General features: G+C 35.7%; 1 protein-coding gene across 2 annotated transcripts in view; it reads right to left on the bottom strand.

The window, feature by feature from the left end:
• USP25 (ubiquitin specific peptidase 25) overlaps positions 1-21,615 on the bottom strand; it is a 126,396-nt gene that overhangs the window by 87,162 nt on the left and 17,619 nt on the right. For both annotated transcript variants that reach the window (XM_081139004.1, XM_081139003.1), the window contains exons 2-4: positions 17,015-17,092; positions 13,823-13,967; positions 2,054-2,177 (exon numbers count right to left, since the gene is read on the bottom strand). In XM_081139004.1, the coding sequence (XP_080995130.1) occupies positions 2,054-2,177; positions 13,823-13,967; positions 17,015-17,092 (347 nt within the window). The remainder of the gene's footprint in view (positions 1-2,053; positions 2,178-13,822; positions 13,968-17,014; positions 17,093-21,615) is intronic.

Below are 21,615 nucleotides of genomic sequence, written 5' to 3'. Positions count from 1 at the left end.
GCTTACAGTTGTTCATAGGGAAAATAATACAATAATTAATAAATACAAGAATAAGCTCTGTTTCCCATACTCACAACTGTAAGCCTACTTTTGCCCCACGCTGTATGTCTACTAAATAAAAACAGTCAAATGATTCTATGCGCATAGTCAAAGGATTTAATTTGCCAACATTTTGTCAAATGAACAAATAGTTAAATTTACCTTTAAGCATGATTTATAATTTTTTTCCATCAAAATGCATCATTTTCCCTTTTGAATTTAAGTCCTAGCCTTAATAAAACCCAAATAAACAAATCTCTGCCAAAAGTTTAGCTAGAATTCTTACATTCTCTTTTTTCTGATACAATGTGATTTATATTCATGCTTATTAACTGCACATTTTGCTTTTAACGTTTTTAAACTGTAAATTATAAAATCTATATATACCAAGAAAAAATTAATTTGCAACAGTAAATTAATGACTTTTTACTTTGACAGAGTATAATTTTACATAAAATTACACTACTCCAAATCTCTGCAATGTTATCTACAATAAAAATATTCACAAAATATTTACTACGTTGAAAGTACATTAAAAATTAAAAGACCAAGAATATAAAAGAGCATTATCTTAAGAAAATTTTTTTCCATTTGGACAAAAATGAGTATCTAAAACAATATATAGGTTGAACTTAATAACAGATTAGGAATAGTCTTAATCCTCTGCCTTTTATTTTTACTTTTTACTACCTAATTAATTAGTGCATACTATTTTAAAATTAGAAAACGGGGACATAAAACTGCTGTTGCTATTTTACAACCTTTTTCACATAATAGATCATCACTCCCCTTAAATATGAAGTTCTGTCAAGTTTTATAATTATTCAAAATTACTATTTCACTTCAATCTATTTTTTTAAGATAAAAACTAATTTTATAATTTCTCCAAAATCTTCACAAAATAAGTCTAAATGTCAAAAGACAGCCTATGCATTTTGGGTGTGAAAATGAATTTTAATTAACTCTATTTTAATATAATGTCTTACAAGGTAGTTTCCAAAGTAATATTTAAAAATTATGCACATAGCATAAATATAATATTTTGAGACATCTCCTACTATACAGTAATTTCAGATTACTTAGAAAGAAGTACACTATAGATATTGTGCCACGGGAAATTACCTGAGAGACCTGTTATATTCTGCTACCAACCTATGTTGTAGGGAAAAGAATGCTGCAGTCATAAGACCCATCTTAGCTGTGCACCTTTGGAAAATCATTTAGCCTCTTAAAAGATAAATTTCTTCCTCAGAGAGTTAACCAATGCCTCCAAAGAGTTGTTTAGATTATACTTATAATTTAAATAACTTTTTTTAAATTGGCATTGTTTTGTGATAAAATAAAATTTACTTATGTCTTTGGTGGATCAAATTGTTTCAAACTAAGAAGTTTTGACTATTAAATCAAAGGAGGCATTCTATCACACTTCTTGGGATCTTGCCAATTTCTTAAAAAAAAAACCTTATACCATCATACTATGAGAGGTTGGCAACTATGGACCATGAGCCAAATCCAGCTGGCAGCCTGTTTTGGTAAGTCAAGATTTACTGGAACACAGTCACACCCATTAAATTGTGGATGAGCTATGGCTGCTTTTGCACTACAATACCACAGTGGAGCAATTGTGACAGAAACTACATGGCCAACAAGCCTAAAATATTTACTATAGGCCCTTTACAGAAAAAGTTTGCTAACTCCAGCTATAAATGACTATAAATTAAATTGGACAATGTACGCAAAAGGGATCGGGGAAGAAAAAAATCAAACAAATATTAAAATATACACCTAAACGTATGCTCCATAATACCACCTCAAATACTAAAATCTAAGCATCAAATGCAACAGGAACTAGAATGTGAAAATTTTGGTTACATAAAACATAAAAACAATACTGAAGTATATTAACAGTTAACTTAGAATAACAGTGTATCTTTGTGCTTCTTGAAATTTAAGCCAATTATTATTTCTATTACAAATAGTACTTATATCTACTTTATACAAATTATGTTTTTACCTGCTAATGGCTTGCTCCTCATCAGTTATTCCAGTCTCCCTGAATGCCCTGTTTGATTCCGCCAAACTCAAGGCAATTGCTCTCTGAAGATCATCTTTATCATCTCCAGTGAGATCAATCACATCTGAAAAGCAAAACTATCTTACTCAAAATTAAAACAAAATGAAAGGTAATTCTTATCAATATACCCTTTCAAACCAAAGTCAGCACCAACTTAATTTTGTATAAGAGCCTCTCTGAAGAGAATGCAAACCAATTATAAATTGGTATACTTCAAAACTTAATGTTCTCTAAAATATATCTAAAACAATATGAGCATAAATATTTTTCACTGCAGAGGAATCTCAATATTTACTACAAAGTCTCTGATTACAAGCTAAGTTTCTTTACCAACAAAAATAGAAATCAACATAAACATCTACATTTATGCTTTCCAAAGTTAACACAAACCCACACATGCTACAGTGTGTCCACACAACCACCTAGATATTATCTATCACAGAATAATAATTAACATCTGAGCTCTCAAAAATTAGGTTTCAGGAATTAACTGACCATATATACACATTTTTAAAAGTCTGGAAGTGTGAGCCCGGCCGGGCGTGGCTCAGCGGTTGAGTGTTGACCGAGGATCCAGGCGATCAGGGTTCGATTCCCGGTCAGGGCACATGCCCGGTTCCGGGCTTGATCAATGACTCTCTCATCATTGATGTTTCTCTCTCTCTCTCTCTCCCCCTCTCCTTTCCTCTCTCTGAAATCAATAAAGATATATTTAAAAAAAATAAAAATAAATAAATAAAAGTCTGGAAGTGTGTTCCAGACTGTCGACAGTGGTTAAAATTTTGAGGAGGAGGGGTAAGGGCGGAGGAAGTGTAAGGATCTTTTACTTTCTATATTAAGCACTCTACCCTCTGAAGTATTTAATAAACATGCAGTCCTTTAAATGTAACTAAAAGATTTCATTTCACAAAAAGAAATATACAAATAAATGACACTATTTTCTTTTCTAACAAAAGAAAATAGTCTTGATGCTATAAGTATTCTTTATGCAAAAAATAAAGGCTATAATTGTTACCATCTTCAGAAAAAAACACTTTTTAATCTAATTCACCAATGTAAACTGGTCAATTTCCTTAACCCAAAAGATGCCAATAATACTCCCATTATCATTTAAACCATGATAGGAAGCACAGCATATTGCTAAGTAGGGGTTTACAAAACAATATAATGAGACAGAGAAAGAAGTATAGCTGTTATTACCTTATCTTTGTGTGGCTGGGATTATGCTTATTGACATTTTTGACAAGTTTTGTATTCATTTTTTTATTTGTATTTGAGACATGTTAAAAATTATTTTTTCCTCTGTAATCCTGGAATTTTACAGGAGAGAAACAAACAAAAAGGGGTAGGGCATTGGAAATAAGGTACCTGCATTTTACCATCTGGCTAAAGGGTTTTATACAGATACCAGAAAATATTATTCTACACTTAATGAGAAATAATGTATATTGACAGTTTCAAAAGCCTACTTCAATTGTTATCCATACTTTTTTTCTACAAACAGCAGCTTACAAGAATATTAAAAATATTAGAAACAATAGTTAGCTATGGAAGGTGTTATTTTAATATCCTCAGTATAATAAACCTCACAAAAAATGTATTAAATAGGATCCAAAAAAATTCCAAGTAAAATGTGGAACAAGTTATAGCAGGGTAACCAAAATGTTGGTGCATGCCTGCATATACCGGCAGGCCAAAGGTTTCCTCAGTCTGGCTTACAAAAACCCAAGTCCACCCAGACCACCACGCCTGGGTGTAGCCATCCAGTCCAGTTTAAAAACTGATGAAGAAAAAGGCAGGACTAGAAAGGCATGAAATGCCCTATAAAAATGAGTCATTAAACCATGGTCATTAAATAATGACTACAACTTGGGTGAGTAAAGAATAATGGAAGTAAAGGAAATACTTTGAAAAGCACAAAGCAGCAGAAAGGTTTTGGGGATAGGATCGACTGGCCCGCAGGCTCCACTCTTCCATCCTCCTGGTGCGCCCTCTTCAACTACAGAATCTGGGAAGACTCAAACAAACCAACCAACCCATTTCCCAATCCACTTGTGCTTAAAGTTCTAAGTAAAACTTAGGTTCTACCAACTGGATGCACTAACGTGAGATCTGGGAGAGCGGGGGGAAACCATTATATGACTGCCCTTGGCTATGGTCTCCAATTTGACTGAACAGATACGGGCTGTTCCACAGAGCCTTCCAGTGTCCAGTTGCCAGTCTAAGGGATGTCGGAGACAGAGAAGTGGCACCCCGCCTCTGCATTCCAATGTCCAGGCATAGCTCAGCAGTAGTTACCTAATCCTGGCTGCCTGTCCCCTGGGCTAGAGCCACAGAGGTATGTTCTTGAAGGCAGCAGTCCCAGAGGCAGCCTCCTGATTCACTACATCCCGACTGTGGCAGAGGGAGTCGCTTCTCTGGCTGGCCAGTCCTGCAAGAGTCAGGGAGTCATTCCAGAAGGCTGAGCTACAGTCCTTCCAGGGATTTCTAAAGAACCGAAAACCCCGTTTTAAATTTCTTTCGATCAAGAGTGTTTACTGTTTCATGACCAACAAGTAAACCAAACTAGCCAGAGCAGAAAACTAAATTAGAAATAGCAACAACTTATATTTAGAGCTTTTCATAATTTATCATCTGAACACAAGCAACAAAAAAGCAAATAACAAGGCAAGATATTAAATCTGAAACACTCGCCGAAATAGGAAGTACTTGCGCTGTGCATGCAGAGCACCCTGCCGCTGAAGAGCAAACACGAGGGCAATGCCTGGGCTGCAGGCTGAACTGCTGAGATTTTCATGGACCACTATTTTCACTTGAAAGAACACTGACCAACTACAAACTATGAGTATTCTTACTTCAGCATTTGGCAGACATTTTCTCAAAAGTAAACAAATTGAGCCTGTCACTTGGAGAACAAATTAACAGTATTTGTTGCCAATGATTAATATGGAATTTTTCAAGCAAAAATTGGAACTCTGTTAAACTTGTTTCCACCATTATGAATTTAATATCTTCCCAGTACTTAAACACTTTTCTGATGAAATCAAGTGACACTAACAATTTCAATTTGCTTTATAATGTAGAGATTCTTCTAACATTTGAAAGAAAGTATTTTCCAAATTACCAATGCATGATGTTATAAAATCATGCACAGGGCAAGCAATCCATTCAAAGAGCAAGGTAAGTGATGATGATGCTAGGAGCAACTTTTTGTTCTAATGTTTGGTCTTTGACCCTGGTTCCTGACACAGAGCTCCAAAATCACTTAGAATTTCCTGGGTGACAGAAGCACCTTTTGTCCTAGTGAGGTGACTCTTGGTGGGCTCCTCTACAGTTCCAGGTGGGCACTGGTTGCCAGAAAGACCAAGCCATGATGAAAAGCTTAGAACTCATCCCCACCTTCCACCCTCCAGGGAAGAGAGAAGGACTGAAGATTAAGTAAATAATCAATCATGCCTCCTTCATGAAGCCTCAGGAAAACCACTAAAATTCAGGGTTCGGAGAGCTTCAGGGTTGGGGAGTATAGCCACATGTTGGGAGGGGTGGAGCACTCCAACTCCAGAAAAAAAGCCAGAAGCTCCTATGCCAGGGACCCTCCCAGACCTTGCCTTGTGTTCCTCTTCACCTGGCTGTTCATCTGTAGCCTTTATCATATCCTTTATTATATAATAAACCAGTAAACTTAAGTGTTTCTCTGAGTTCTCTGAGCCATTCTAGCAAATTATCAAATCTGAGGAGAGGGTTGTGAGAACCCCCAATTTGTAGCCAAGTCAAACAGCAGTGTGCATAACCTGCGGACTCACTACATGGCCCCTAAAGTGGTGGCAGTCTGTGGGACTGGGCCCTTATTAACCTGTGGCATCTGATCCTAACTTCAGGTACAAAGTTTCAGAATTGAACTGAATTATAGAACACCCCACTAGTGTCAGAGAATTGGTCATGTGTGTGGGGAAAACTCACACATCTGGTGTCAGAAGTGCTGAGTCTAGGCAGAGAAAGAAACAGGCAATAGTAATCGTTAATGCTAGAAAGGTTGGTTGACCAAAACTACTGGTCTTCATCTGAAAAGCTGGGACTTCCTCCTGTCAGCAATGGAGAAGGTTTCCTTATTATCTGTAGTTTCAATATAACTACAACAATTGTCTTCATTATATTCCCATTACTTAATAAAGCTTCTTCTTTCCATAGGATACATATATATATTTTTAAACATATCTTTATTGATTTCAAAGAGAGGAAAGGAGGGGGAGAGAGGTAGAAACATCAATGACGAGAGAGTCATTGATCGGCTGCTGCCCACAACCTGGGCATGTGCCCTGCCCGGGAATCGAACCCCGATCTCCTGGATCCTAGGTCAACGCTCAACCGCTGAGCCATGCCTGGCCGGGCTCCATAGGATATTTTAGAACACTACGGCAACCCTGAAAGAAGACTATTATAACCTACTCATATATATACCTACCAAATATTTACAGGACCAGGTATTAAGAAAAAAATGTTCTTTAAATAGAATGGTTAAACCTAAATTTCTTTTTCAGGATTCAGGGAGATGATTTCCATAAAACATGTAATGAACTACCAATTTCACAATGAAAACTACCCCTCTGTTATTTTCTTATATGCTTACACATGAAACAGAACAGAGAATAAGCTTGGCTGTAAACTATTTCTAACTGGTAAAAGTCAATTATAAAAATTTAACCTTTGTAACAGTCCCATCCAAATACCAAAGTATTATGAATATTTTAATATCTGTGCCAAGGGAGGACCTTGATAAAACACTGACCCTCCCTCTAGTATTAGTGTTAACCCACTTCAGGTACACAAGCATGTTAGTGTTGGCTGAGTAACACTGTAGAAAATCACGTTACAAAAGCCTATAAACAGTAATCTCCAACAATTTCAAGACTGTTCAATTAAAGCATTTTTGCACAAAGTCAGAAATATATACACCAAAACATAACATTCATCCTAATAAATCTTTTACTTTCCAAAGAATTACCAACTGAGTAAAACTTTAATTACCAAACACTTCTCTAACTCCAAAAGATAGGCAGTCATCAGCTTACCAGTAAGTTAGACTTCAAATGTATACAACTGTTAAACTCATAATTCATTTCCCCAGGAAAATAGTATATTCAATGACAATGAGGCATCTACCTTAGTTCATAAAAGCCAATTCAGCCCATAATCTAGCTGAACTACAATGTTTATGAAGATTTTATTTTAAAAGGAAAAAAAAAGTTGTTCCATTGTTTTCCTTATTTACATAGGGCTAAACCTAGGGAAAATACTTCTCATTTTTTAATAAGCCAAATTTGTATTTACAACCAGCAAAAATTTCTAGGCAGGGGAGTGGTATTAGAAAGAACTCTGTTTAGAGAGCTAGGAGTTAAAGTGCTGAACAACAGTTTGAGAAGAGTTGTATGTGAGAATATGTACCAGGGCAGGAGCAACTGAAGAGAGAAAAAATGGACACAAAAGATGATAGAATTCAAACAATTGGTTGTTTTGGGAAATTAGGAAGGGCTGTAAAAAAGGAAAACCAACCAACAAACCCACACTGGGCCACCAGGAGGATGGGAGTGCCCTTAAGAGAGAAAGGCAACTATGAACACAGGGACGGTGAGTAGGAGACTGGAGATGAGAAACTACCATCCTCTCTCACTTGCTCTGCTCCAACTGTGGTTGTGCCCTCACTATTTTGTCTTCTGAGCCAGATCCACTCTTACCTTGAGGCCCTACCTGAGATGCACTTTCCCAGACATCCACAAAGTTCACTACCTCACTGCACTTAGATACTGTATCTGTATAAAATGTGACCTCATCCAACAGACACTCCCTGACTGGCCCTGTATCTAAACTACCATATCCCATGCCTGACGTACAACCACATCCCAGTCACCCTGTCCCTTGACCCTGTTCTATTGTTCTCCATGAACTTATTACTACCTGACATTACTTATTTATTGTCTACTGTCTGTCTTCCCCCTATGGAAACTGAGACTATGTTTTTTTAATGGCCTAAAAAAGTAAAGTACCTGATACATATTAGGTAATCAACAAATATTGGTTAAGCAAATAAAAATTAGTATCTAGACTCTGGAATACAAATAAAAATTAGTAAGGCATCTTCATAGTAGAACTAAGTAGAAGACTTGGGAACGTATACTTTATCCATCTAAATTTTTTTCTAGAAAGTGAAAAGACAAATAGCACAATAAGGCATCAGGTTAAAAGAATACTTAAAAGGAAGGTGACCTAAGCAATGTACACTGCTGCCCACTCCACTCTCCCATTCTCCTCTGCCAGCTCTCTTAAGATGTTCCTACTTTTTCAATCTTCCCACTGCTGAACTCAGCTCTCTAAAACAGTGATGCCCAATACAACTTTCTGTGATAATGGAAATGTACTATTATCTACACTATTATCTATCCAATATAGTAGCAACTAGTCAAATGTAACTGCTACTGAGCCCTTAAAATGTGTCTAGTGCAACAAAGAGACTGAATTTTAACATTATTTAATTTTAATTTATATTAAATATAAGTTGCTACCTGTGACTATATTGAACAGCTCAGCTCTAAATGGTCTTGTTCTATTTTTAATAACAGCTGCTAAAATTATAATGGCAGCATTGATAAGTAAGGAAAACAATTTTCTGTCATCAATTTTACCATGTTTTTCAACTTGGATTGTGGAAAAAAAAATTAAAGTTAACATTCTATATTAGTCAACAAAAAATACAAAGACCATGACTATCATTTTGGCCTAAAATTAAAGAAAAATCCTAAAGTTATATAAGTCACTCTATAGCGCACCTCTAATAGAATGCAAACGTAATTTCATCTAATCAGTTACAAGTAACTTCACATCATTGTAGCATCTCATTTCTACGATTAACTTGTATTTTTGCTTAATCTTCAAAATAGTTTTATATATTAGAAATCTTAACAGAAGAAGAGATTTAACTTTCACTGCATTTTTTTCTATCTGCAGTTAGTTAACGAATTTGGGGAATGGGAAAAACATCAGTGTTCTTTTAACAGAAGCCTACTGCTTGACGTGACTTCCCTCAGCAGTGGTGACAGCACTAGACTTGGATCTGTTTATCACTTGGTGCTTTAAATAACTTTTAGGTGGCCAAGCAATTGAACCAAGACCAGAGCTCTAGGATAGAACCTCAACATTTTTCTCACTTTCTAGGCAATCCTTACGAATTATTCAGGTTCTCTGAGGGAAGGGATACACTGATGCTAAATTTGTGAAGGGTTGACCACTTAATACTCATTCCAATGTGTTACGCCAAGTTCTCTAAAACTTAAGCCAGTATGTGGCATTACTTTCTGCGATAAAATTACCTACCTAAATCCCTCTTATCTTTTGATCCATACTTTGATTGCTCAATTGTGGCACATCTCGTTCTGGTAGGCATATACTGATTTTTTCCTGTTTTAAAAAAGTTCAAAAGAATTTAATGGTCATGAAAGAAAGAATATGGCTATTTAATTTCAAGTGAGGCAACAGCCTTATATGGTCATGTCTATGACAGTTTGCCATGACACAAAAACTTCAGAGAATTTCTCTTCAATTAAGTACACCTACGGTATTCTCAATATCTTGCATTGTTTCCTAGTCCCCTTTGCATTAGTACTTTTTACTGCAAAATTCCAACATGATTTTATTTTCAATTTAAGCTGGAGGTGGGAGGCACTTAACTGAAAATCCACAATATCCAATCTGGACAGAAGATCCAAGTAATGAAAAAAAAAGGTGCCTAATATTTTTGCTAATAACACTACAAATGATTTGGACATTTTCCCAGAATTCAACGGAGTATTAAATTACAGTCTGGAATGCTACCAAAGCATTATAAGGGCACCAGGTACACTACTTTAGATTTCTTGATATGCAGAGTACAGCTTTCCTTGAAATGTTTCCTTTTTCTCTCAAGAATGAAAGGTAAAGATGCACTAAAAAGCCTAACTGTTGTCCTACTAACCATTGAAAATGTAATTACTTTTTTTTTTATATATATTTTTATTGATTTCAGAGAGAGGAAGGGAGAGGGAGAGGGAGAGAGAGAGACAGAAACATCAATGATGAGAGAGAGTCACTGACTGGCTGCCTCCTGCATGCTCCCGACTGAGGATGGAACCTGCAACCTGGCCATGTGCCCTGACCGGGAATCGAACAGCGATCTCCTGTATCCTAGGTTGATGCTCAATCACTGAGCCATGCCTGGCCAGGCTGTAATTACTTCTTCAACAGTAAATGAAGGTTCACAAATATGTGTTCTTCAAATCAAATGGAATGATTTACTTTACCTTCTGATATACCCAGGTTGCATAAAGGAAAATTTCCCCACAAGCCCCAAATATATATTCTATGGGATATTAGTTTAAAAGCAAAATTTTTCTAGTCACTAAAAAATTGTTATTTTATTCCTTATAAAAGAGACCCGTAGTTATAAAGTTATATTCCAACTTATATCAACAAAAAAATCATATATTTTTCATTAGAGACTTTAATTACAAAATATAGATGTTTTGTCCGCACTGCTAAAGATGACAAGCTGGTAAGGCTTTGGTTATGTTTGAGCCCTGGTTGTAACAGACATATACTTAAAAAAAAAAAAAAAAAGTAATTAAAAAATAAAAACCCCTGACATATTTGAAGGAAATAAGTGAAATAGTTAAACTATAGTCAACTTTTAAATAACAATGTATATCACATAAAATTAAGGAAATGCTCAAAAGGGTTTTTATATCTAGAACAAACCCTCAAAAACTTCCTAACACTCTGATCACTCCAACACTACAAATTCCTTCAGCACTCAACGCAGATTTTTCAAGAGAGGCCTGCATTTCAATACATTTTCATTTGTAACTATTTCTCTTCCCTACCCACATTTTACCACTCTTTCCCAGAATTAAAACTACACAAAAGATTTTGATTCTTCCAGCAATAAGAGCAGAGTAATTTTAAAAATCTGCTGAATGCATGACATTCTCAGTTTTAAACAATGTAACATTATTATGATACTTTGGAATTTAAATATTGAATCAACAATATTTCCTAAAGGCAGTCATATACTTCTTAAAACTTTATAAAATATGGTACAAGTTTGTTAAATGGAAAAGAATTATTGTTACCTCGTCAGCTACTTTTCCCAGCTTGACACTTAATAATACATCATATTTCAGAAAGTTTCTTCTCAATTATCTCAAACCAACTTTATGGACACACTATCCAAATTATTGAATGATCAAATATGAATTAGCATCTGGTTAGGACAGTACATTTTATCAATAAAGAAATTACAACAGCAAGCAAGCTGCTCAATATAAGGGTCAATCAGTTGAGATGAAACCAGAAAGTCTATTTCTCTACTTCTTCCAAGTGAAATGTAAAATTACTTAGTGGATATTTTTCAAGAGCCACATACACAAAAAATTTTTTAATTATGAAAAATGGGACACATGCTTTCTAAAATTACGTTGCGCCCAGCCAGTGTGGTTCAGTGGTTGAGTGTCGACCCATGCAACAAGAGGTCACAGGTGGTTCTATTCTCAGCCAGGGCACATGCCCAGGCTGAGGGCTCGATCCCCAGTAGGGGGTGTGCAGGAGGCAGCTGATTGATGTTTCTCTCTCTCATCAATATTTCTATCTCTGTATCCCTCTGCCTTCCTCTGTTTATAAAATCAACAAAAACATATAAAAATAAAATCAGTTGCCCTTTCCCTCAGAGTACCTATTCAAATCTCTCTTTTTATCCATAACATTTTCACTATTCCTTTGTCAAAAATCTTGAACAGGTGGTTAACATTTGGCTTAAACAATATTTCCTGACTTTCTTACAGCAAATAAGACATTTTTGGTTTGTAACAGTCTTATAATCTTAATTCCCCTGAATACCTATATATGCTATCTCATGTCAAAGTCTACCATCTATATTAAGAATTCACAGCGCTCATTCTAAAATCTTTTTATCCATTCAACTAGAACACTGAACGATGTTTAGTCAATTTCCTGTTTCCTTCACTTTAAGCAGTTGCCTTCAATAAAAATCATTTCATTTTTCCTTTACCTACCTAATTTTGTTTTTCCCCCAAGTCTCAGAACCTTGAAAGATATGCGATTCTCACATACTGATTCCTCCTCTATTTATACACTTCGTCTTTTTCGCCTTTTTTAATCACTTCTTTTTTCTCTTTTTTTTTTTGCAACAAGCTCGTTCCCTTTCATTGGTTTTGCAATAGCTTTTTACATATATAAAAATAATTCAGCAAACACTTCTGAGAAACTATGACATTCTAGTATGATGCTGGGAACATCAATGCTCTCTTGCCCTGTTAAACTTCCAGTTTGGAAAGCAAAAAAGGCACAAATAATTTGAAAATAACACAGTAGTGCTCTTAAGACAAAAGCATGCACTAGGTGCTAGAGAAGCACTTGGTCCAACTTAGAGGCCAAAGGAGCATTCCAGAACAAGCAGTTCCTGAGCTAAGTTTTACACCAGAAGAAGTAAGTCTGGAGATAAAGGCTAGAGGGAACTCCAGACAGAATAAACATCACATATAAAGATAAAAAAATTAAGTAGCACTGGGGATCTAAGAACTTCAAGCCATTCTGTATTATCACAGTGCAAAGTGAGAGGAGGAAAACAGTAGAAAATGAAGTTAGAGATACAGACAGGTCAAAACATATACTTTTTCCTGAACTTGGACATAAGCAAGGTCTGTCTAATGTGTATAAAAATTCTCCCATCACCTGCTGTCTATGAGACAGGAGTATTCTAGCTTTGGTTAGCCTAATGTCACTTGTGAAGCAAAAATATAAAGATTACCTTAAAAATTTGAAATGAAAACGTTTTATTAACAAACATTAAGCAGTGTTTAATGCCAATCAATAGCTATAAACATCTATGTGGATGGGTTCTTCCTGGTTGCTGTCTAACTATGAGAAAGTCTATAAACAAAATCAGAAATTCTCTAAATACAAGTTAGTAATCAAACTTCTCAAATCCAGAATGCATAAAAATAAATACCTACATTTTATAGAGTACAGTTATTACACCACAATGATATATGGAAATAACTGTTTATAGTTTTAAAAACTCATTGCTGTAAGCATAAAGTATTGATATATACTATGAAAAAAAATTAGAATCCTGTGCAAAACTTTCCATATGTATGTGTGTGTATGTGTCTATGTGTGCATGTGTGTTTATTTATACATGATAATAAATCTTTTTCCAAAATCTTTAATTTGGGGAAGGGCAGAAGTTGACGGAAAGGAAATTCTATTAAATGGTAAACCTATCAGTAATTAGAAATAATATTTCATCTTCAAAAATAATATTAAGGCCTCTACAACACTTATAATCCATAAAAGAAATTACTGTTCCCATTTAAAATTGTAGAAAAGTTTGTTTCTTTATGAGCAACACCTGTAGCTGCTCCCTATTTCAAAACAATGAATACTATGTGAAATGCTCTATGAAAGGATAAATAACTTAAATACAATCTTTTACTCATAAACTGGAAAAAATATATAATGCTGCTAATAAAACATATGTTCCTTTCACATACACTAAAAAGAACCAAGTTTAAAGTAGTTCACCTCTCTGCTTAAACAGATAAATATACTCCCACAGAACTTTTCATTACATCCGCATTAGATACTAAGAAGGAGAAGTCTACTCACTTGTGTCTGCCTGGCTTCCCACACTGATGTAGCGGTCATTGCCGGGAAGGGCGGTCTGGTAGTAAGCTGTCTCTTCCTGCTGAGGGGTCTTGGCATACTTTGCAGTCAGGAAAGCCACTGCTAGTTCCAAGTTTCCATTACTGTCCTTCAAATATCAAGAACAGAACATCAAATATTTTGAACTATTTCTATACATCCTCACATGACTTATGTAATTTTCTTCATAACTAATACTTAATAGCAAAAATCATTTTGATTTGAAATTATTGTTGCGATTCTAATTCTTCACCATAAATTCACTGTAAACAAAGTATACTATAAATTTCAATAGTAATTCCTGTTTCTATTCATTAAAACTACTAATTTAATGTAAAAATCAATTCTATAACTAATTCCTTAGTTTTCCATTACTTTCATATACTTCTGAACCAATGCATAAACTAAAAAAATGTTTTCTGGAGCTTGCTATATACAGGGGTAAAAAATGAGTATTTATAACAGTACTTCTATAAACAAAGACAATAAAAGATGTTCCCTTTAGTACGGATGCTGAATCCATACCTACAGGCAAACTTAAGCAAATGCCAAAGGCTTATAGAAAGAAAACAGTAAAAACGTTCTGAAGCTTGACAGTATGAAGACACACACAAAACTCCCAGATTGAAATGCTCAATAATGACAAGATTACAATCCCACTCAAACTATAAATACTATATAGAGTTTCTGCAGTTCTCATCCAAAGCATACCTGGACACAACTTTATTCTACAGTTAATTTAGAAGAAAGCAGAGGCTAGGAAACTAAGAATTTCTAAAACAATAAAACAATGACTTGCTCAATTTTATCTCTATATTCTCTGAACATTTAACAATACATGTAACAGTAGCTCTATGGCAGCTAATGCAAGCAACATTAAGAAATCCAAATATTAATAACAAAGTTATCCTTGTAACAGAGGCCAGAGCACGCAAGGCTGTGCAGGCCTTAGGAACTTTCCCACACACTAGGAAGTGTAACAGGAAGCCAGTGGAGGGTTTTGGACAGAAATTACATGGTATGACTTACATTTTAAATGGACCACTCTGCTGTGTGTTGAGAATAGTTTATAGGACAAAAAGGGCAGCAGCAGAGCCCAAACTCATTTGCTATCAGATTAAATATGGGGAGGGAGGACTGATAGAAGGAGGAATTTCAGGACGATTCCAAGACATGAGCCCCAAGCAATGGAAGAATGAAGTATCCAACCCATACCAACTCCAATTCTAGTAGCTAGTGAGGAGAGAAAAAGCCATTAGAGTGCAGTTTGAAAAGCACCACTGCCTTAAACTTTATCTGTCACAATTATTACAAGATTCTTGAATGATTCATCCAAAATATGAGTGTAACATATTTTATAGTTAGATAAGTAAATTAGCTGTAAAATAATTTGCAATAGTAATGGCTAACATTTACTGAACACTTACTATGTGCCAAGAAGTGTGCTAAGGGAGTTTCACATACTATCTCGCACAATGACAAACTGAGAGCAACCAGTATTTACACAACCTGAAGGTTACTAACTTTAGAGGGCTAAAAATAGATACTCAGAATAAAATAAAAGTCCTGAAATCAAACAGTAACATTGTGGCTCCTGAGAGTAAACTACCTGTCAGTATATAACTGAGTCAAATCATTAAACATCTTACAAATTTATACTGGGCAACAGTTCAGGTTTAAGCCCACTCTTTCTCCTGCCCCCATGCCATACTTGAAACAAAAGTTAAAAAAACAAAACAAAAAAACTATAGTCACACAACTTACCTCAAAGAAAATGTGGACAAGAATTTAATTAATTTTTTACTCTTATTTAATTAAACATATTCTAAATATTTCCCAAATTAAAAAAGAAAAGTAAATTCCCTAAATTTGCCCTGACGAGGGAATAGGTATAAACTCCCACTCAATGACACAGAATGGGAAAGACACTTTCTGAAAACACACATGGGGTGATTTGGTCATGTTATTAGAATAAAGAAAAAACTAGCAATCATCCAAATGTCATAATCATAAAAACTGAGGTACGACACTTTTGCTTCCTGTCCAAATACTTACACTGGCTTCATAACCTGTGCATTAAGGCTCTAAACAGAACTGTCTCATCATTTTTCTAATGGGGAAAAAGATGAAGCAAAGTTTCTAGTAAAAGTAGAAGTTCAGTGCAGCCCCGTGGAATCAAGCTGCTCAGTTTCTATTCTAAGCTCCTCCACATAGTAGCTGTGTGATCTTGAACAAGTCACTTTAACCTCTGTTTCCTAATCTTTTAAAAAGGGGTGAAAATAATACCTACCTAACAGAGTTACCAGGAAGATGTTATCCACATAAAGTATTCAGAAGAGAAGCTAGTATTGGAAGCACTTAAGTGCTGGTATGATCACTATCATTATGATGTTATGATTACACTCATCTAAACGGTAAGTTACTTCTAGAAACAGGTGAAGAACTTGGGGCTCAAAATCTAAAATTACCTAATTAATTTTGTCTCATGGAGCAAGTTCCAAAGGACTGAAGTTGTGTGCAGGCCTAGAGTAGCACAAATGCTGTAAGCTTAAAATGCAGTTCTAGTTCGTAAACATCTTTCAGCCACTTATCATTGTCACTGTACATATTCATGCGATCTGGCTCATCTGGTGCCTCTGTGCAGAAACGAGGCTACTTCATACGATAGAACCAAAACAATGCACTCTATTTGTTGCATATACTGAACAGTTTGATGTTGACTATTCTTAAGGTACAGTAAGTTGAATGTTAGCCACATTATATTTCTCCTTCTTGGAAGGAAAAAAAGTAAGCTTTTGACCTTCTATTAATTTTCTACTTCTCCCTCCTCTTCTTTCTTTACTCAACCCCACCCTCCACCCCATTTAAACTCTAACTCACGGCACTTGAGTAAAACCAGCCATCAGCATTTGGATTCACACCTTTCCACTTTGCATGAAAAGTGTTTCTTATGGAGTTATCGGTCACTCCAAATACCTTGTAGCACTGGGCTGCTGAAGCTGTAACATGCTCAAAACTGTAGTATGGTATAAGTTTCTTATGTTACAGAAGTTCTACCACCACCACACGGTGTAACAAAAAACTCAACTTTCAAACATGGCAGGCAGTAGAACTGAGGGGGTTAACACGAACTGTGTCATAAAACAGAGGTCATACCTTCAAGGCTTGCTGTAGTATCTGGGTGTCATTAATCCCAGTGATTTCTCTCAGCTGATTCAAAAACGTCTGCTGGTGCTAGAGAAGAGGAAAAACCAAAATCATTACGCTGTGAAATCTGAAAATACAAATGACCTTGGGGGGAGGGTGGTGACGGAAAATGCAAAATAAACTAGAATAAGAAAGAGCTTGAAACTGAACAAATTTCACTCTTTTAGGAAGAATGCACCATGTTGTGGGAAGCCTTTACTTCATTCTCATGTGTCCACCAAAAGGGAATTTTTACATTACTCCCCAAGAATAAGTCCTCCTGAGTTAACAGTTTCTGGCCTATTTTTCACTACCTCATTTATGAATCCCAAAATGAAAAGGAGCGATCTGCATGACGGCTAAGCCCAGGAACAACTAAGGAAAACAGGTACCCACTGGACTACTTCAAGGAGGGGACAGCACTACCGACTCAAGTCAGGCAGTTCTGGTAATTCCTCCCTGTCCCTTGGGTCAGCCAGCATCCAGGCACCTGGAATGTCTGAAAAAGACATGCTTTTGGCAAGCCATGTATATTACATCATGGGGGATGCTAAGATCTATTTGAGGAAAAAAGAGAATCATCTCATTCTCTAATCTGTCATAAAAGGTCCTCAATAGAATTGATCATTAGCTCCCATTTGCTTCAGATCTATTTATATCCTACTAGTCTATATAGTAATTATACTCTATTGGAGAGAAAGAGGGAGATGGATAGGATCCCACTATCAAATCCTTCCCTGAACTACCCTAATTAAGGGCCATGTTCCTCCCTACATCTCCGTATTTCTTAAAAGAAGTTCCCAAGACAGCACCATGAAATAAACTCAGATAGATGGATATGACATGAAAAACCAGAGATCACTACAATAAAAGGATCTGATGAAATCTATCTTGAAAATGTTTCACATTCATCTCAATAATAATTCAGTCAAGGATCATCAATGGATGCTAAAACTATTGGGTGAAAGTTTAATGAGAAACAGGATAGTTACATAGTTTCAAGCTCTCAGTTCCTAAGAATTCTAAATGGAGAAAATAACTATAAAGAAGAAAACCTAACAGAAACCACCCGAACCAAGAGATAAAAGTTAATATTACCACTAATGGGGTAAAATGACAGTGTGTGCCTCCTGATACATAATGATACACCAAGAAGACAATACCACCTGTGGTATTGCTGCCACAAAATAAAAAAATTGAATCTAATCTTGAGGAAGCATCAGACAAATCCAAACTGAAGGACATTTATCTTCAAAATGTCTACAACAGGAAAGACAAAGGATGAGGTTCCAGATTAAAGGGAACCAAAAGGTCATGGCAACCAAATATATTGTGAGAAACCAGGCTGCTTTTCATGGTAAACTATACAGGATATTATTGGGAAAACTGGAGAAATACAAATATGGACAGCTTAGTAACAATACTACATTAATATTAAATTCCTGAATTTGATAACTGTACTATAGTTCTGTAAAAAATATTTTTTTTCTTAAGAAATAGACCCTGAAGTATTTAAGTGGTAAAGGGGTATGCAACTTACTCTCAAATGGTTCAGAAAAAAATAAGTGATGAAAGTTCTTTATACTAAACCTGAAACTTTATATTTAAAATTATTTCAATATACAAGTTTTAAAATGCTCTGTATGTAGATTTGTTGATGTCAGAATTGCAAAATGTGCATTTCAAAACATGCTTGATAATTTAAATATGCATAATGTATACACATTCAGATGAAGAGTCCTAAACAAATTTCACAATTAAATGAAAAAACAACAGCAAATTTAAAGTCGAGTTTCAGATAACCTAGTCTAAATATCTTTTATAGAAACCACATGTATAAGTTCAAAATTATATTTAGCTACATATCAAAGAGTCCCATCTAAATAGTTGCTTCAACATACTGACATGTCTCCCTTTCCTAATATAAGTAGACTGGAGATGAGCAGTCCAGATCTGATAAGGACATTGCATAGGATGCCACAGATCTAAGGTCCTCCTATCTTCCCACTAAACAGACTTATATGTGACAGTCATCAAATGTTGGTCACTCCGTGTCTCCTCTTCCAGCATCCTGTCCAAGTTTTAGGTAATATGAAGGAAAGAGCAAAGGACAAAAGGTGTCTGTGAAATAATTATGCCTTCTTTAACAAACTCCATTTATTCAAATAACTTCCACTTAAAGTCTCATTTCTCATTGAGCACAACAGTCACATGGCCAGTCACAGTTGTAAAGGAGGTTGGGAAATGTACTTTTCAGCTGGGCAAAAGAGCTGCTCTAAAAACGAAATAGGGTTCTGTTTATAAGAAAAAAGAAAAGAATTATATTGTATCTGCTGCATATACAGTATCTGCCACCCATCAATTAATTTTCATTGCTATAAACTCCTAAAGAGCTAAAATAACCAAGATTATCCAACAATACATACACAATAAAGTACATAAACAAGGTTATATCAAATGCCATGAAAAATCAAAACTGTTGAAGAATCGAAATGCCAGATTTAGAGAGCTGAAATATGAGAAAAATAAAATTCTCCTTAAACCTGTCAACTTTTCCACTTTTACTTAAAAATTACCCATAACTAGCAATGGAACACTGACTACACAGTACCCGACATTACCAATTAAAAATGTATAAAAATATTTCAGAAATTCTCCTTATCTAACTCAATGTCTTATTTTAGTAAACATAAAATACTTGGAAGGTTTTATAACCCTGTTTGTATCTCACCATCCAGCACTCCAAACTCCATTCTTTACTCCAAATATTATTTTCCTCAACTGCAAATTAATCAATCACGGATCAAAGACTATTGAATAAACACCTCCAAAATTCGTCACCTGTACAAATGTTGCTGGCTACTATAAATAACGCTGGAAAAACAGAAAACAGTGCAAAAGTCCTTCCACTAAGGAAGAGATTCTAAACTTCAATGTTCTTAAGAATGAACTGATGAGTTTGTTAATAATGAAGATTCCCAGGCCCCACCCCCCAGGGGCTGTGTTAATAAGCATCTCAAATGATTCTGATACAGATGGACCTAGACACACAGTCTGAATTAAGCAAACAACTGTATATTACAAAATCACATTAACCTAATGTGATGGAATTCAACATAGTATGTATACACATTGATGACTTCAAGGTAAAATGGAAACACAAACATAAAGCCCAGAAAAGATTACAGGGCCCATGTTAGACTTCCAATTCTTCTCCCATCTCTATATCCACTACACACCCTCTGCCCTGCCATTTTCCACTTGCGCCTACCAGAGACAGGCTCTGTTTCCTTGCTGCTGAGGATGGGCTTGCCTTGTGACATGCTTTGACCAATGATGTATTAGCAGACAGCACACAAGCAGACATAAAATGTGCTTGCCATGGTTGGGCTTGCCCTCTTGAACTTCTGCAACTTCCTCAGAACATGACCTTGGTAGCCCAGTTGCCCCAGAAGAATGAAGTACATGTGGAGAAGAGCCATCCAACCAATCTGCAAACCTGTGAACATGGCAATAATATTTTGGTATGCCACTAACTTTTGGAGTGGCTGTTACGGTGACAGTTGACTGATACAGAGTGCAATAAGAATACTGAGTATTTTGTAAGAAAAAGAACATCTTCGAAATGTTGTAAGGTTTGGCATTTTGTTCACTTTCACAATAAAGCCAGCTAAATATCCTAGAAAAAGTCCAGGCATACCTCTAGCATAGTTCATGATCTCACGAATTTTGACTGAAAATGAAACAATGAAGAGAAAAGCATTGGGTGGAGAAGGCTAAGTGGGAAAGAGAAAAGGTGAAAGAATTTTCTTAGCTAAGTTAGCAAGATATGGGAAACATGAAAAGAGGTGAGCTATAAGCAGAATTCTAAGTTTATGGTATAGAAGCCACCTCATTTGTAAAGTTTTCCCCATTGTTATTGGCATATTCCAGCTGTGATTCTTCTGTCTTTGAAAACCTGCATCTTCATTTCCTGCAATTATATGTGTTGTTGCTGCTATTTCTGTTGTGATTAAGACCCTGGTCTTTCTTTCAAGATTTGCACCTTTCTATTTACCAAACTTCTGGTCTGCGATTCACCTGATAATCAACTAACAACGTCCTGTATATAGTCTCTCCTTCTGGACCAGTAATTTTGGATCAAGGTGGATCCAACCACTTCCATCTCTAGAGCTCCATTTCTGAGCTCTGAGGTCTTCCTTGTGTGAATTTCCTATCTACTATGAGGTCGGTGCAACCTGTTCACACTGCTGGGCCAAGAAGGGCAAGACACAATGTTCAAAGAGAGTCTGTGGCTTGCAAAATCACAAATTAATAAGCAAAGAAGCCAAGACTACATACAGGCCTTCTGGTTCCTTCCTCAATGTTAATTTTTACTGCTTGATGACATTCTTAAGTGCGTACTATGTACTACTGGGAAAAGGAGGCATTAGTAGTTTTAATATAAATTAAGGATTAGAGGATTTCACAGAAATTCTTTCCCTTCCCAGTTAACCCTACCTACTGTTGGGTCTGTTTCAAATCTGTTTCAGTAAAGACTACAACATATTAAACACTGGTATAACTCTTTG

This window comes from Miniopterus schreibersii (genome assembly GCF_964146895.1).
Source record: "Miniopterus schreibersii genome assembly, chromosome: 5".
Taxonomy (NCBI): Eukaryota; Metazoa; Chordata; class Mammalia; order Chiroptera; family Miniopteridae; genus Miniopterus; species Miniopterus schreibersii.
Note: the sequence above shows the minus strand (reverse complement) of the source record. Positions and strands in the feature narration are given on the sequence as shown.